General features: G+C 35.3%; 3 protein-coding genes across 4 annotated transcripts; 1 reads left to right on the forward strand and 2 right to left on the reverse strand.

Annotated features, from left to right (window-relative positions):
* Positions 1-1,438: 1,438 nt before the first annotated feature.
* Positions 1,439-2,305, reverse strand: LOC127121810 (uncharacterized). Its single transcript, XM_051052244.1, has one exon. The coding sequence runs from the start codon at positions 2,303-2,305 to the stop codon at positions 1,439-1,441; it is 867 nt and encodes a 288-aa protein (XP_050908201.1).
* A 2,914-nt stretch (positions 2,306-5,219) lies between these two features.
* On the forward strand, positions 5,220-8,013 carry LOC127117897 (protein TRIGALACTOSYLDIACYLGLYCEROL 2, chloroplastic). Of its 2 annotated transcripts, none has more exons than XM_051048023.1 (7): positions 5,220-5,403; positions 5,787-6,343; positions 6,552-6,881; positions 7,031-7,146; positions 7,262-7,352; positions 7,445-7,571; positions 7,674-8,013. In XM_051048023.1, exons 2-6 carry the CDS (start codon positions 5,825-5,827, stop codon positions 7,535-7,537), a joined length of 1,149 nt encoding a protein of 382 aa, XP_050903980.1. In that variant the 5' UTR covers positions 5,220-5,403; positions 5,787-5,824; the 3' UTR covers positions 7,538-7,571; positions 7,674-8,013. The 2 variants fall into 2 exon arrangements, with proteins under 2 accessions (XP_050903980.1, XP_050903982.1); XM_051048025.1 differs by having other exon boundaries at positions 5,402-5,534.
* A 152-nt stretch (positions 8,014-8,165) lies between these two features.
* On the reverse strand, positions 8,166-12,305 carry LOC127117898 (oligoribonuclease). The gene is made up of 8 exons (XM_051048026.1): positions 12,020-12,305; positions 11,720-11,839; positions 11,552-11,628; positions 10,532-10,613; positions 10,299-10,354; positions 9,751-9,840; positions 9,003-9,093; positions 8,166-8,579 (listed from the first exon to the last, which is right to left on the reverse strand). Exons 1-8 carry the CDS (start codon positions 12,099-12,101, stop codon positions 8,461-8,463), a joined length of 717 nt encoding a protein of 238 aa, XP_050903983.1. The 5' UTR covers positions 12,102-12,305; the 3' UTR covers positions 8,166-8,460.
* Positions 12,306-17,313: the final 5,008 nt, after the last annotated feature.

The raw sequence follows: 17,313 nt of genomic DNA on the forward strand, positions 1-17,313 counted from the left end.
TCGCTCAGCTTCACCATGGGGCATCTAGGATCAGGATATCTCCTGGGATCAAAAGCCCTTTTTGGCTTACCCACTTGATGATTATGGATGGCTTTATGGCCATCTTGGTGATTTACTCTCCTAACCCCTTCAAGATTCTGAGCTGCCTTTTTGTCGAAAGCAGCACTACACCTAGGGCATAGCATAACTTCCGACTTCTTTTTCTGACACCTTCGGAGGAAGTCTGACAGCGTTTCTTCCTCATGAGGGAAGGCGACCTTGTTATACTCCTCCTGTCGACATCCATCATCGACCTCCATAGAGGTTTCTTGAGATGACTCCACCATATTAACCTCCATGTGGATATCCTCAGTAATATCCAACAACCTTTGGAATTGTTTTTGAAGGTCGTCAGTGGCCTTGTCCATCTGAACGAAATTATCAGCGGTTTCTTTAGTAATCTTCATTAACTTTGAACTTCCAACGTCCTCAACATCTGAGACTTCAACATTTTCCTTGTTGACATCCCCTGTATCCTTTTGGGCGAAATCATCAAAAGGTGCTTGCTCGAAGTACTCATGAACCCTAACCATAATAGGTCCATTGACGAAATCTTCAGTAACTTCGGTCATGTAGAAATCATCAGTGACTTCAATAAGGTTCACTTCCTTTGGCTCAGTATAATGAGCCTCAGTTATCTGTAGAGGATTGGAGTCTATCTTCATCTGGCTCCGTGTTTTGTCTCCGAACTTGAGTCTTCCCTCCTGGATGGCACTCTGCACAAGGTCCCTGAAAAAAAATCATTGAGACGTTTTATGACCCAAAAAACTGTGGTATTTGCAAAACCCTCTTTTCTTTCTTTGTTCTAAAGGGGGTACTTTAGCACCCGGAGGTACTATCATCTGACCATCTTTGACTAGTAAGTCAAAAATTTCGTCACATTTTGTAACGTCGAACATATATGTTTTCTTAGGAAAATTGTCATTCTTTTCAGGTTTGACGGGATTTTTTCCGTTCGAAGGGGTTAAAACTTTGCACGCATATGGTGGCCCTTGTGTCAATTCAGCAAGGTCGATCTCATTGTCGTCGAAGTCTGAAACTTCATGACATGAACCTTCGTCATCATTCCTGAAATCGACATAGGCTACCTTTTACCTTTGTTCGCCCTAGCCTTTTCTTCCTTTAAACGTTCTACCTGTCGAACTCTATCAGCCAATTGGGCCATATCCCTTAGGTATTGAGTATCTAATTTCTTTCTAATCGAATAGTCAAGGCCCCCAACGGCCATTTCGACCAGTTCATGCTCTGGTATTTGCGTAAAACACATGGCTTTGAGTAGTCGAAATCTGTTCAGATAATCATCAATTGGCTCAATGAACTTTCGTCTGACACTAGCCAACCCTTTCAAACTTATCTTCGTTTGCCCCATGTAGAACTGCTCATGGAACATTCTTTCCAGTTAGTTCCATGTGTGGATCGAATTTTGGGGCAAGGTTGTGAACCATGTGAAAGCATTCTTCGTAAGAGAACTTGGAAAAAATTTCATCCTAAGGCTCTCGTTATTTGACATATCTCCACCCTCGATTAAATATCTCGCCACGTGTTCAACAGTAAACTCAGTAGTATCCCCAATAAACTTGGTGAATTTGGGGATTTTGGTCCTGAGGGGTGCTTCCGCTTGTAAGATATACTCTGCTAAAGGCGGCGTATAGTTTGGTCTTCTAAGGCCAAAATTTACCCTATTTCGAACCATAATTCTTTCGACTATAGCTGCTAGGTTATTATCTGCTGCCATATCGTCATGTCGAACTTGACGTATGATATCATCAGCATTTTGATTTCTATTCACCATTAACACCCTCGGTTCCCTGGGTACATGTGGTTCGATCCTAGGGGGTAGTACTACTCCCCCTTGGTTTTGTGGGATCTGGTTAATGGTGAGGTCTTCCTCAAATGTGGCCTTTTGATTCTCTCTTACCCAATCCCTAGGAAGAGGACGTTGGTGCTGAGGTATACCAAGAAACTCAAACATTCGAGCCACTTGTGTTGTCATATGTTGATCCGACTGAGTCGTATTCTGAATCAGAGGATTTAGCACAGTGGTCAAAGTCTGAGTTAACATTTGGACCATTTCATGATTGCTTTCGTCCATCTGTTGCCTCCATGCCGCCGCAGAATTATTAGTAAGAGTAGGTAGTTGTGTTGGGTGTCTCAAACCTAAAGATTGGTTGGTTCGACCCATGTTTATCCCGGACCCTTGCACTGGTGAATTTATGTTGACCACCGGTTCCGAAAAAGTATAACTCGCGTTCTGTAGATTAGCCATCACCGAAGTTGGCATTCCATACGACTGCTCTTGACTACTAAATGGTATTGAGAAACTAGGGGGTACCAACGACCTATTTGGAATATCTCTAATTGGTGAAGGAGTGTGAAGAGGTCCCCTAGGCCCAATGTAGGTTAAAATTGGTTAAGTATGGGAGATCGAATGCGTAGGCATCGAACTCACCATAGACGAAACTACTTCTGACGCATGCGATGTGGCCGTGTTTGCCCCTATCAAAGAAGAAGGGGGCGTTATGTTACTAGTTGATGGATTTTGAGAGTTTTTAGTGTCTGGCGGATTCACATTCTCCATCCTCGTATGGGATTCTCTCTTTGTTCGTCGTTCGCTGTTTATGGCTATTTTACCACTTCTAAAAGCATACAACGAATCCCCCCCCCCCCCCAAAAAAAAAAAAACTTAACAACCAGAACTACACACAATACGTAACGTTAGCACGGGTCCCACTGGGCGTGCCAATTTGTTTACCTAGAAAATTGGTAAACAACCGCTGATCTTCCAAATTTCTAAATTTGGTTACTCGCATGATCGATCAGATTGATCCTAGGACATGTGTTAAGTGTTTTTAAAAATGTGGTAGTAACGAATAATCAAGACTAAGAGTCAAATCAGAGTTTAAAAGAAAACTAAGAACAAATGGTGAGTTGAATGAAAGAGATTTTAAATCAGAGTTTGAAACTAATAAAAAAGAGTGAAGTAAACAACAGAAATCATAAAGGATTTAAAAATGACAAAGTAAATGTCGCAAGTACAAGAATCTTAAGATTGTAAAGTAAGTGTTGAATGCAGGGAAAGAACGAAGAAATCTTAAAACTGCAAATGACAAAGTAAACGGAATGTGTTTGAAAAGAAGAAGTGAGGAAGTATATTTCTAGAAAAAAAAAGTAAAGACAAATTTATATTGCTTTGAAATAACTAACAATGGTGTAGACAACATACATCTGTGCTTTACAATTCTTCTTCACACGAATACTTAGTAAATTTACAGATTTTGTACATAATTTGACACACAGTTTTCTAACACTAAGACCCTATATTTATATTGGATCGAAATAACCGCTTTGATGGTTCTTCAATCACGTCAAGACACATGGCGCCTTGCATGCGCGCATTCATTCACCATGCTCCACGTGTGCTCTTACGGTTTCTGACGAAGGGGAAATTCCCTCCTTTATTTGAATTTTGAATCTTTGATCGAAAACCGTTTTCAACCGCTTCTCTAAAGAAACGCTCTGAAGTCTCAGCCATAAGCTTGATCTTTATCCACCTAGCCAAGTCGACTCACTTCCAGCTGGTCGAATACTACTTCTTGGTCGAAACCAGTTGTGCATATTTTCCAATTTTGGTAATTCTGGATGGGCGTCAAAAATATGAGTTAACAGGTGGTAGATAAGGTTAATAAGATAACAAACTTATTTTATTCACTCTGATGGGATGGTGGGAGAGATTGATTTGGTGGTTAATGGGGTTTTGATTTGTAATCTTAGGTGATGGAGATCTTTTTTTCTTAAACAACTACATGTGTTTGAAGAGCTTATATTTATGCTTCGAGATATCACTATTTCCTTAGATAAAGATAAGTGGATTTGGAAGTATAATAGATACAATATTTTTGCAATGACCTCTACTTACCAAGCTTTAGGGGTTGGTTCTACCTCTTCTTCGACTTCTCTTCCAGCAAAGAGTCAAATTCTCCCTTTTATGTGAAAAAGTTGGGCACTTTTTAAGATCTTGGTATTCTCCTAACAATTTTTGTGAGACATACTCTCGTTTAGAGAGAACTTGTCTAAAAGAGGGTTATTTATAATCCTAGTGGGATCTCGTATCCCTTATGTAGTGATTTGGCAGAGTAAGTTTCCCACTTTTTTAAAACTTGTGAGCTAGCCTTGTTGCCTGTGTGATATAGGATCTTCTAGTGGTTGGGATGGTGGGTAGTTATTCCTAATGACCCTAGGGTTTATTTTGAGTAGTTTATTTCTTTATGGGGTGTGATTATGTATAGGTGTGGTTATGTTATGATTTGACACGTTGTAGTCTAGTCCATTTGAAAGGCATGCAATGATGTCATCTTTAAGGAAGTCACAAAAACTTTGTCTTGGATATGGTTTTTAGAAAGGCTAGAGGTAAACTCTTGCAGCTTCGATGAATGCCTTTAAAACCTTATCATCTGCACCAATAATGGATAAAGTGTTTGTCTTGGTTCTGAAATAGGTATTGACTTTTGATTTTGATGGTCTCTTAATGGGATATGATCTATTGATAGTGGATTTGTCGGTTTGGGATCTAACTTATTTTCAACGAGACTGACTTCTAGTTGTTTGACCATTTATGTGTAGGGTCCCTTAGGTAGCTATATTGGTTGAGTTTGTTTATTATTTGTCTTTTTTTTTTGTATTTTATTTATTTTTTCAATAGTCCCCTACACTTGTTATGGTTATCTTACTTATATTTATAATCGAGTGATTTCACCTTTTATTAATATATTATTTTGTCTTTACAAAAATTTCTTCTTTGTGAGAGTCAACGAAAAACTATATTAATCTCACAATTCTCTTTTATAAACAAATTTTAAGTTTTAAATTTATTGAATAAGTGATATATCTGATCAATACTCCCTCCGTTCCTCGTAATGAGTGATTAATTTGAAATAAAAAATATCTCAAATAAATGACATATTTTAATTTCCAATACATATTTTCCAATTTTACCATCTAATTAACATTACTTTCATCATTTACGATATTTGATAAAAAGTATTTTAATAAAAATATAATTATCTTTTTCATTTTTTTGATATATATAAAATAATCAACTGAGTTATAATTGTGAAATGGAAGAAATATATAATTTAAATATATAATTTATTGAATGAATCTAAATGGCAAAAATTTATTCATAAAAGAGAAGTCTTTTCACGCCTCCTTCTGATTTGTTTTCCAATCCAAACAAATCAGTAAATTTTCGGTGAGAATCACAAACCCACTCGAGCGACTACAGATACTCTTATTTTTGACTTGTCTCTTCTTTTCGACGATGCCTATGATTCACACTGCTTAGGGTTCTCTCTTCCTTTAACCAAAGTATGTATCTTCCACACCAATCCCCACTGTTTTCTAAACTCCAATTTCTCTGCACTCCCACTATCCTTCATCAATTTCTTTTTTTGTTGTTGTTGGTTCTTCAATTTTCTGGAATCGCAACGCATTCGCATGTAACCCTATTTTAGTTTGATAGTTAATCAAACCCAATATTGTTTTATTCTCAAAATGCTACCTTTTTCATTTCTACTATAACTTGAATCTTAAGGGTTTGTGTTTATTTACTTGTGTTATTAGAATAGTTGGAATTCAATTATTTGTTCGTGTTGGTTTTTTGGGGGTTTATTTTTATCCTTTTTCAGTTATATGAATTGATTCATGATTAAGATTTATATGATTTTGATTTCTGATTTTGATTACTGCAGATCAAGACCTCTTTCTGAGTAAGGAGGTTGATTTCAAGATGGTTGGGAACCCTACAATCCATGTCACATCATTGCCAACTTCTGTTTCTTCATGTATGATGATTTCTCTACCAGGCAACTCACTGAAGTTCGTGCCTTTGTCGTTTCAAAATCGGAAGAAAATCAGCAAGATTAGAGCTACATCTGGTGATGGAGGTAATGTCAAACAGTCGTATAATTCAGAAGCAAAGAATCCACTTGCAGTTGTGTTTGACATTCCTCGACGTATTTGGAAGCAAACGCTGTGTCCGTTAAGTGATTTCGGGTTTGGTCGCAAGAGCGTTTGGGAAGGTGGTGTTGGACTGTTTTTGGTGTCTGGTACAATACTATTTGTGCTTAGTATGGCTTGGTTAAGGGCGTTTCAAATAAATTCTAAATTCAGGAAGTATACAGCTGTTTTCGAGTTTGCTCAGGCTTCTGGTATAAGTACCGGAACGCCTGTGAGAATCAGAGGGGTCACTGTAGGCAATGTCACTCGCGTGAATCCTTCCTTGAAAAGTATTGAAGCGGTTGTTGAGGTTTGTTTCGGTACCATAATCTAATTAATGACTCTAATACATGGTCATTAGTATCTTACTATTTGTGCAAATCGTATCTCGTATCTCGATTCGATACTAAATTGAACCAATCGATACGAATCTCTAGTGTGGATCTGTTTCTTGCTTTGGTGTGACATTCATTGTTTTAGCTTTTCGATTGTATTGAACATAAGTTTTCAATTTGCAGATAGAAGATGATAAAACAATTATACCAAGGAACTCATTTGTTGAGGTAAACCAGTCAGGTCTTCTGATGGAAACTAAAATTGACATCAATCCTCGTGATCCAATTCCAACACCTTCGGTTGGTCCTCTTCATGAAGAGTGTGCTAAAGAAGGTCTCATTGTGTGTCATAGAGAAAAGATCAAGGGTCACCAAGGAGTAAGTTTGGACGAAATGGTGGGAATATACACCCGTCTTGGACGAGATGTTGAGGGAATTGGTGTTGTCAACAGTTACGCGTTGGCTGAACGTGTGTTTTCTGTTATGGAAGAAGCGAGACCACTTCTTACGCAGGTATGATGTTATTTTACTCGTGTGTTTAGCATGTGAAAATTATTCTCGATTGGCATATTGTTGATTCAGATAAGTTCCATGCCAATAGAAAATGGATAAATGATGCATTCTCATGCCTATATTTTCGTTTTGGTGTAGTAATGCCTCAGATGAAAGCCATGGCTCTAGATGTTCAACCTTTGTTGGCTGAAATCCGTGATAGCGGCCTGTTGAAGGAAGTTGAAAGTTTGACCCAAAGCCTTACCCAAGCTTCTAATGATTTGAGGTCAGTTGCCTAATTCAATTTTACAAATAAGTTCATTCAAAATCAACTTTTGTCATCACAAAATCAAACGCGTTAACCAATTCAACTAATAGAAATCAATCATTTATGTATGCAGAAGGGTGCATTCATCTATTATGACCCCTGAGAACACTGAACTGATTCAGAAGTCCGTACACACACTTATATATACCTTAAAGAACATCGAGGTACGACTCTAGTTTTGAAAATGGTTAAATCTAATTATTATGAAAAATTTCTCATGTTTTTTTTTCTTTCCCTTTTGGTTGTATTTCTGCAGAATATCACCTCTGATATGTTAGGTTTTACTGGCGATGAAAGTACCAAAAAGAGTTTGAAAGTACTTATCAAGAATCTCAGCAGGTTATTGTGAAGTCAAATTCAAAGTGAAGTAACATATAACACAGGTAACAATATTGTGAACCATATTTTTCATCTGCCGCAACATTGAAGGAGAAATAGTAGTTTAAACTGATAAAAGTTGTCTTTTGTGGTGTTGATGAATGCAGGCGTGTCGGTGACAGGAGAATTTGACTTTTTTGGGTTTCTGCTTAAGTTCTTGGCTTCAACTGTGTAGCAGTGTCAATTCTTACCGCTAGAGTTTGAGAAGAATGAAGTCACAGTCTAAAGGCTTTGAGTTTCTGTGTTTCATTGGTGATTTGAGTTGAATGAAATCACCATTGTAGCAATGTATTAGTTGATGACCATGATCAGTTTAATTCCCATAGAACAGTGCAGTTTGATGTCATAGAAAGTTTTCAATACTTTTCTTAGGCAATTTTTCAATACTTTATTATACTGTAGAATGTTCTTAAATTAAAAGAAACTGAAAGTTCTTTATCTTTCAAATCATTTATATATAAATTTAAAGTATAACATATATTTTTTTAACTGAGAATGTAACCTAATCATTAAAATATACATTTAACTATAATTGGTTTGGCTAAGGTTGAACTGTTCAACGGTGAAAAGCCTCTTAGCAACAAAAACAAATCAACATGTGATTGGAAGTTCTGGTATAATTTAAAGAACATTGCATTTTACACAAGCAAAACATTTTTCAGGTATGTTATCGACAATAGTAGCACATGGTTTCGCCTTGAATGGATTTACATAAGTTGAAACTTGCATGTCAGGGTTCTCAATATAATTGAGAATGAGTTTCTACAACTGCCAAAAAATACACTATCCAAAATCAAGACCTATTTGATTGGCGCATACACTTTGTCATAACAGTGAGGTTTACACTTGACTTGGAAACCTTCCATCAAATTTCACAATTCGTTAGCAATCCCATCATTTCTTGATCTTTGGCTTGAAAATGTTTTCCTTGTAGTATCTAAGTTCCTCAATGCTTTCTCTAATATCATCCAGGGCTCTGTGCCTTTTTTCTTTTGAAGGTGCTCTCTTCTGATCTGCACAAATTATAACCCTTTACGTCGGTACACTTTAAATGATTTTTTGTGAATAGGATACTATTAAATTTTACAAGGACCAAATATATATTTCATGCTAAAAAGAATCAAATATAAACAAGGACCAAATAACCAGAAGGCCTCTATATCCCAGTCAAATAAAGTAAAAGAGGTAACCGGTGAAGCATCAAAATATCAATTAGCTATCTTCTTTAGTTACCATGCAAGTTTCTAAGCGTCATTAGGTCATCTACAAATTTATTCATTTAAAGTCATAGCACTTACAGCCCAAGGCCTTTCCCTCAAATCAACATAAGTGTGGAATGATTTATTAATTTTTTTGGATTTAAATTTTTTTGGATTTTAGCTCTACAACAAATATTAAACCTCTTATGACTTATGAGTAACAATATAATTTCTCACCTTTAGGATACCAGCGAATGCAAAGAGCTGAAATACTACTAACATCAACAACCACATGAGAGAAGATCCCTGCCAATTCTGGCATGTATTTCTGCAAAACTGAACCGGTCAAGACAGGTAATGAAACAATATAATGCAAGAATAATAGGATACATAGTTGCAAATAAGAATAGCAATATGTAGGCTTGATTAGGACATGACAAATAGAGAAAGGAAATTCCTGCGGTTGCTTCCACCAATTTTATCCATGAAGTGTTAGTTCAGTGGTGTAAGAGTTTGGCCGAGTTTGGCCACGTAATCTCAAGGGACGAAATTCAAAACTCTTGGAAACTGTTGTAAAATGGACATCAATCATTGATGTCACTTTTATTAATAGTAATTTCCTTCTTCCCCATTTTTTTTATTACAAAAATCTATATTTAGATATGCAGATTTTGTACTCAGAATTTCAGATGACAGAAGTTTACACGCAGTGTCTTAACCTGATCTTTTACATGATGTCCATCTTCATAATGTTATGATGTGCTTTTTGATTGACAAAATTACCATGACATGGGAAGCTTGATGTATGAGGTTGGCTCATTTACCCAGTTATGTAGTATTCTAACATGATGTGATTCAAAAATAAAAACTAAATTTGATGAGACCTAGAATTCACAGATGACCATATCAAAAAATGAATCTAGGCTTCAGCAGTAAACAGGCCCTATAAACACTAGTAACTACTTTACTATGGCTGCCACAATACCTTAAGATATTGAAAATCAACATATATTGAATTTCCTGCTAAAAGAGGTGCGTATGTACCACCAATATGTCTCTTAACGAATTCAATAATCTGCAAAGTAGAAACTTAATCAGTTGCCATATTGAACGAGGGGTGATATACAGGAAAAAGGTATCCGGGCGATAATCTCATAAGAAAATAATCATGCCGGCTTAATGAATCATTAGAATAAAGATAACAGATTCAGTGATAGAAAAAATAAGACTAATAATGTCTAATAGCTGCCAAAAGCTTCATATTGTGGACCAAGTCCCCCGCCCATATTCTGTGAACTTTATGAAGGAAAATGAAAATTCAATTCTCGACTATATGCAGAGATGTAGAATTATTCAATCCTAAAAAGACAAGTTTAACCATTGTATCTTTCTCATTCTTACAATATGAAAAATAAAACAATATTTTAAAATCTAATGAAAATATATGATAATATTAGTCCTATTTAGCATGATAGAATGTAAGTTCCCACGAAAGAGATCTTGTCACAATCACAGGGTATAGTAACTACGGACCTGTTTTTCAGCTTCTCTTTCACTAATTGTACTTTCAAGCACCATTTTTGTTAACCCTAAATTCATTAAAAATCATTAATCAATACCATTCAAAAACCAATTTAAAAATGTACAGGAGAACCAACGAATCAACTAGTGAATAACATCAGCATAAAAAAATTTCATGTTAATTATTTTTAGATATTTTCTTTCAAGAAGAAGTCAAGTATCAAAGTATAACATGTACCGCTTACCACTAGCTGCATGATGACTTTGACACCATTCTCCCATCTTGTCAAGGCACTCCTTAGTTTGATGTATGACCAAATCAGGACCCTAAAACAGTGGATAATTTCTTTCATACACTCCAATGTGAACATCCATACTAAATCAGTTTTTGACTTAAACAATAGATACAGATATGTAATCAACTGCAATTAACACTTCCGTTTAGTGCCAAGGTATTCTGTTTTAAAACATTTGATCTAATAACACTTCCCTCCTCCTTTAAAGAAGGGAAGAGGCTAAGATCACTAGTTAAAACCTCATAAGATTAACAATTTATAAACTCATTTTAAAAAAACGCATATTTTATACTCAAGAGTCAAGTCTTTGTCGATTATATTTTATACTTAGGGCCTTTGCTGATTAACTTTTCAAGCACTTACAAAATAAAAATATTACAAGAAAAGTACATTAACTTAGAGTATTTTAAATAAACTTCTTGTAAAAGTTAAAAATTAATTTCTGCATATCAATTTTTCAGAAGCTTTCTTAATAACTTTCAAACCTAGAAGCCATGAACATCAATTTTGTGCCAAAATACATCTCCATGTATGCTTAAATCTGCAAAAATACACTACCGGAACGATCCTTCCAGTGTATTTTCTGTCCTTCCGGTAAACCCCTGAATTTTCAAGGGGTGGATTGAGAATAGTTCTATCATCTTAACAGCAACATTCAAGCATTTTAACTTGTAGCAAATCAAATTGTAACCAGTACAACATATTGAAGAATCATTTGGTGTTTTAAACTCTACAAGTACTTGGTAACAACTTTTAGCTTACAAGTACCTAAATGTCAGGCAAGGCGGGTAATGAAATAAGCGAGTTTTTCCCCATAGAGAAATAGAGGAAATAAGTCTAGAAACGGGGAAGTTATGAGCTAGAGACAAAAAATGTAGAATCTCATTCAAAATGCATTGATGCAAGAAAACAATCATCTAAATAAAAAACAGCTAGCAATGCATATTGTAACATCAAGTAACTATATACCTCCACCGATTTGGTTAAATTTCCATCTGTAATTATACAAGCAATCTCCAGTATTCTATCCACTTCAATATTTAAACCTGCAAAAACACACAAAAGGTTAAGCAAGAATGTTCAATGTACTAATCGAGAGTTTTGTCGCTCTCGAAACAACACATTCTACATTCTTACCGGTCATTTCCAAGTCAATCCAAACAAGAGGTAACCTGTATTCAGACAAATAAGCCGCTGGAATTTGTTTCTCATTTTTCACTTGTAAAGATTTGCCGTTAGCTTTCTTTCCATTACTACCTGCACCAAAAATCGATTCAGGAAAGCATAATCAATTCTACTCGAAAACAACAATTTTTCTACACAACCAAAAATTTCAAAACCCTAACAAAAACTCAAGCACCGTGCATGACGAAACAATTCAAAACAACAAATTTAAAAAAAAAATGCAAATTGAATAAATAAGCATGAGATTATTACCGGAAGGAAGAGAAAGAGGTTGAATGTCGCTATCATCAGCGTCAAGTTCCAACACCGCAAAAGAGTTCGCAAGGTGTTCCATTTTTTGGGTACAAATTCGTTTCTTTGTGGTGAAGTTTTTACAAATTTGGGGAAGTTTTAAAGTGAAAAGTCCTGATTGGAAGAGTTAAACAACAATAATGCTACTTACTGACAGTTACAGTGTGTGGAGATGTTAGTGGGCTTTTGGGTTGGATATAATAACCCGGTTCGTTTTATACCTAAAATAAATTAACCGAAAATAACTGAAAATAAAAAGTACTACTAGTACTATATATATATATATGAAAAGTTAAGTGACATGTTATTAGAAAAAGCAAATAAACGAGTAAGCAAAAATAATTAATGCATCATATATATATACCAAAACGTGTGATACAGCTGTTATTGTTTGCGTGGATCTGAAAAACTAATCGAGAATCTCATTAATAAATCTATAATTGTTTTTGTTTTTTTTCATGTGATTAATTTTTTAAAAAGAACTTTGTTAGTCAGGTATAAGTTTATTTACCTACTCTAAATAATGTTACATCAAGAGGTTCAACCTAAGATTTTGACATATTAATCATGTTGATTAAATGATTCGACTAAGTTGAGGTGAAGAATAATTTTAATGAGTCTTAGGAACATATCCATAAGATTAGGGTTATTTTCTCTTTCAAACATGTTTAGATTCTTGAAAAGGGTTTCACAAATCAGACTTTCGACTCGTGTCGAAGTCGACACGTCTACCAGGTGTTAAGGACTTAGGATATTTTCAAGTTAAAAAAATATGTGATATGACGATGTCTCGGAATTATGGAGATTGGTCAAGGGCTCTCGGCAGAGGCAAATAAAGTGTTCAAAAGTAGTTATCACCACGATGTTGAGTTTTCAGTTGTTTTATTTTTGAAGACGCGTGGAAGCAAGTTAGGGCAAAGTTGTCTAAGTAGTGGGATACGTTTCAGATCTGTAAGATTTATCCGTTGTCGACGGTTACTTTCATAGTAGTATATAAGTTAGTCTTAGTGTATGGGATTAAGGTCGCAAATTTTCACTAATTCTCTATAAAACTAAAGTATCCAAGTCACATAGAAAAATAGTTTGTGAGAAATGTGAGTCTGTGTTAACTCCTTAAACTTTTTGTAAATCTTTTGTATTTGAAGCATTTACTTTAATGTTATTTATCCTCTTTATTGTTTATTGTTTTCATTTAAAGCATATTGATTACGTTCAATTTATTATTATTCAAGCATTTAAGTTCAAGTCACACACGTTTTTCTTTCAATTCTTCTTTTGCACAAATTGTCCTTGAGATTATTCGAGTTAATCTCTTAAGTGAATTAAACTCGTGATTGTTTACTAAAAACACAAGTAAACAAATTGGCACGTCCAGTGGGACATTTTTGTGCAAGATTTTTTAAAAATTTTGCAGATAAGTTTTGTGTCTTTTATATAATCTATTTGTATTTTCATATGAAATATCTTCATTTGTTGATTGTTTATGTGTTTAAGGAGTGGTAAAAAAACTTCCATATATGACTCGTTCAACTAAGAACCCAATTCCCCTCAGAGCAATGCTTCCAGTGTAGAAGAACAATCAATAGATTTGACGGTTGACAATGTAGGGACTTCAACCACAATTGGAAAAAACCTTATGGCTATAAGCCAGATAACAATGTTGACTCTATCATTAGAAATGGTGGTATCCTTACCACAAGTAACAAGTGTGCCCACCACTCCTTGGGTTGCACCAAGTATGGTAGGGGACCAAAGGCCTTCTTTCCCTTTGAATTTTATATCACCCCTAGGTGGTAGGGAACAACTATATGGTATGACAATTGCGATGATGGTAATCCTACACCCTAGTGCCTCTGTGTATGTAGATAATGTAACGGCTATTGCATCCCTTATTAACTCATACTTAGCATTAGGATATGTTGTTAACAACCCTGATCGAATGGCACAACCACCATGAGGGTTAGGACATATTCCTCCAGGTATGCCATCATTAACCAATAATTCTCTCTAGTATGTGAGATATCAAGTGGATGGGACTAATCATGAGATGGTTAACATGCTTACACATCAAATAGGCACAACGTTCAATCTTTTGATTCAGAACACAAATCACAATTACCAGCAATTGGCACAACAAATGGATCGAATTACTGATTTCTCTAGTTCTCCTCAAATGTCTGTTTAGCAAATGCCTAACAACCAAATATCACACTAGGCAATACTTGTCGAACCACCCATATCCAGGGTATTCAAAGGTAACGCCGTCCAAAATGACCCTGAGGTGGTAATGGTGCATAGAAACCAAAATTTTGATCAAGTAGTTAGAAATGTCCAACAAAATAATTTTGGAGGACAGAATAATATAACTGATATGGTCGAACAAATATTTGCTCAAAATGACCTTAATGTTGGTCTTCACATAACAAAATTTGTGTTAATACTGTCTGAATATATGTTGCAGACTGAGGTACCCAGGGGTTGGAAAATCCCAAAGTTTACTAAGTTTGCAAGGGACACCAATGAATCCACGGTCGAACAATTTGTCTTATATCAGTCGGAGGCAAGGGACTTAGCAAATAATGAAAACTTAAAAATGAAGTATTTCCATGTTTCTTTGACCAATAATGCATTCACATGGTTCACCATCCTTCCTCCACACTCCATTCATAATTGGAGTCAGTTAGAAAGGTAATTCCACGAACAATTTTATATGGGTCAATCAAAGATTACCTCAAAGAATTAGCCAGTGTAATGTGAATGATGGATGAATAAATAAATGACTACCTAAATAGGTTTAGGATAATAAAGTCAAGGTGTCTCATAACACCCTAAAACCCCACATACAAATTATTGTGTAATTTAATATAAAGTACAACCACACAAGGTATCACACACATCAAACATGTCATGCTCTGTAACACGAGTTATGTTAATTCACATAAAACTTGTCATCTCATGCTCACCTTCACTTAGGGTATCATCGCAGAGGAATCATCATTAAACAATTATTAAAGGTATAACATCTCATGAAATTTAGTCTCAAACTTTAACTTTCATAACATAAATAAAAGGAGTTGTATCAGTCAACTCGAACGAACTAGTCAGAATCTCCGCGAAACAAAAATGGTATTTAACTTCAACATAAGCAGCGTAATAAGTAAAAACAAGCATTTCCAACCCGATGCTATATAATCAGAGCAAGACACCACTAATCAAAATGATAAACTAAGGAAGTATCCCAAAAGCCAACTTCCACATACTTCAGCGAGATCTACTCCTGAGTATCTGCACGATGCCCATATAAAGGCAACATTCAATATAAATAGTGTAAGAAATGTTAAGGTAGAGAAACATACAATAAGTATGCATTCACTCCACAATCAAAAATAACATATTCTCATGCCTAAATCATCAACACCATTATACATAATGACATCATAATCATCATATACAAAATACATAACATCATCTTAATCATACATAATTGTATTTCACGCATACATCTCATTTATGTTATATGATTCATGACAAAGACAACAACTCATATGCATAAGGTACCATATCACCAAAATTTTCCTTAGAGAATCGGGTCCACCCTACTCGAACCCCAAATCCACCCTGCTCGGATTCGGGACAATTCATCAATCCACCCTGGTCAGATTGCAACTTGCCTCTTTCATCAACAACAATGACACCATAAATGCATGTCAAACATGTCAATACAACAAAAATATATTGTTTAAAGCCCCCTCCCAACAATAAACAAAACATGCATTGACCCAAAAATAATAATCCTCCCTACCCGAACTATTATTCACGAATCACAACAACATCATCAATATTATTCTCAACATCATAACATAACATCATATACCATACACAAACATTAATCAATATTAGTATAACCAAAAACAGCATCAACTTCATAAACTCAATAATATCATTATCACTAGTATTCAATCATATTAATTTGTCATACATCAATATTTCATTATTGTAACTCAACATTTTGTTAATCAGTCATACATATTGTAGCCGGGTATTCTTTACCTTATGATTTATTGACTAAACCAAAAGTAAGCATACAATTCGAGTCGCCATCGCACTTTTATTTGTCCAAAGGAAAGGCTAAAAAGCGAACAAAGTCCAAGTAAGAAGTTTTATCAAATCAAAAACTAATAAAAATGTCAGAGATCTAGGTAAGGGGGTTGGTTATGAAATGGGAAGGTTTTAAGCACCCAAAACATCCTTAGTACTCTAAGGGAACCTCTTTTTTGCAAATGTGTGTTGTAGGTTGGTATTTGTGAAAATATATGCAAAAGATTGGGGAGATGAGAAGAGAATATATTATATTAACAAATTTGTTGTTTGAATGGATGAACCCATTGCCTACGTACCATCACAAAGGTAGGATCAAAACCTTGTAGTTCGGGGTAAAAAACTCAAAGGTTGGTGAATTGATTTGATCAAAAGCCTTGAGGTCTTTTGTTATCAAAGAGAGAAAACTCAACCTAAACCAACAATCCACCATGTGAGGGGGCTTCAACATACTAGTGAGGGGTTAACCCTATAATAAGTATGGAAGACTTATAGTCCAATCACTAAGGATAAGGTGAGGTTTACATCAACCACTATGATAACTCGAACCTATGGCTAATGTTTATGAAAAGTTTTAACAAAGGTGGCCATTGGAACCACAAAATCAACTTGAAGTGGGTTATATTTACAAGTTAGATTTATTTACAAAATGAGGTCAACGTTGGATTAAGGTTTATTCACAATGAGTATTGATGAATTTTTTTTGAAAAGTCAACGGCATAAGGCCTAGGTTTCTAGTTTGAAAACAATGTCAAAGTTTGCACAAAAAGAGTTTGGCTTGGGTTAGAGTGAGGAGAAGAAGAGAAGGGCTAGTCTTAAAGCATACAAAGATAAGAGAAGAGATAAAACCCTTGGAGTTCCCTTTCTTGAAATCATAGAGATGATTCAAGATGCTCCTTTCCTTTGGACTTAGCACATAATCAAGCAATCAAACAATTATTTAGATTCAAGCTCCTAGGATCTCCATTTGGCTTGTCTCTCTTAACTTGGCTACTCATGACAATGGTCCTTCTTACTATCTCAAGATGGAATCCCTATCACACAAGAACAAACATCAAAAAGTTCACAACACAATAAAAGGAACGGACAAAGAATAAGTTTTGGAAAGGAAGTCCTTTAAAGTCAACTTTAAGATTTAGCATTCTAAAGGCATGAGG

This window comes from Lathyrus oleraceus, chromosome 2, assembly GCF_024323335.1.
Source record: "Lathyrus oleraceus cultivar Zhongwan6 chromosome 2, CAAS_Psat_ZW6_1.0, whole genome shotgun sequence".
NCBI classification, from domain to species: domain Eukaryota; kingdom Viridiplantae; phylum Streptophyta; class Magnoliopsida; order Fabales; family Fabaceae; genus Lathyrus; species Lathyrus oleraceus.

Bases quoted from the DNA above. Each gene is read 5' to 3' on its own strand.
- LOC127121810 (XM_051052244.1), bottom strand. From the start codon at position 2,305: ATGGCTAATCTACAGAACGCGAGTTATACTTTTTCGGAACCGGTGGTC.
- LOC127117898 (XM_051048026.1), bottom strand. From the start codon at position 12,101: ATGGAACACCTTGCGAACTCTTTTGCGGTGTTGGAACTTGACGCTGAT. The intron at 11,840-12,019 runs GTAATAATCTCA...TTTTTGGTGCAG, and splicing joins ACCTCTTTCTCTTCCTTCCG to GTAGTAATGGAAAGAAAGCT. The intron at 10,614-11,551 runs GTATATAGTTAC...CCACTGTTTTAG, and splicing joins ATTTAACCAAATCGGTGGAG to GGTCCTGATTTGGTCATACA.
- LOC127117897 (XM_051048023.1), top strand. From the start codon at position 5,825: ATGGTTGGGAACCCTACAATCCATGTCACATCATTGCCAACTTCTGTT. The intron at 7,147-7,261 runs GTCAGTTGCCTA...TTATGTATGCAG, and splicing joins CAAGCTTCTAATGATTTGAG to AAGGGTGCATTCATCTATTA. The intron at 7,353-7,444 runs GTACGACTCTAG...GTATTTCTGCAG, and splicing joins ATACCTTAAAGAACATCGAG to AATATCACCTCTGATATGTT.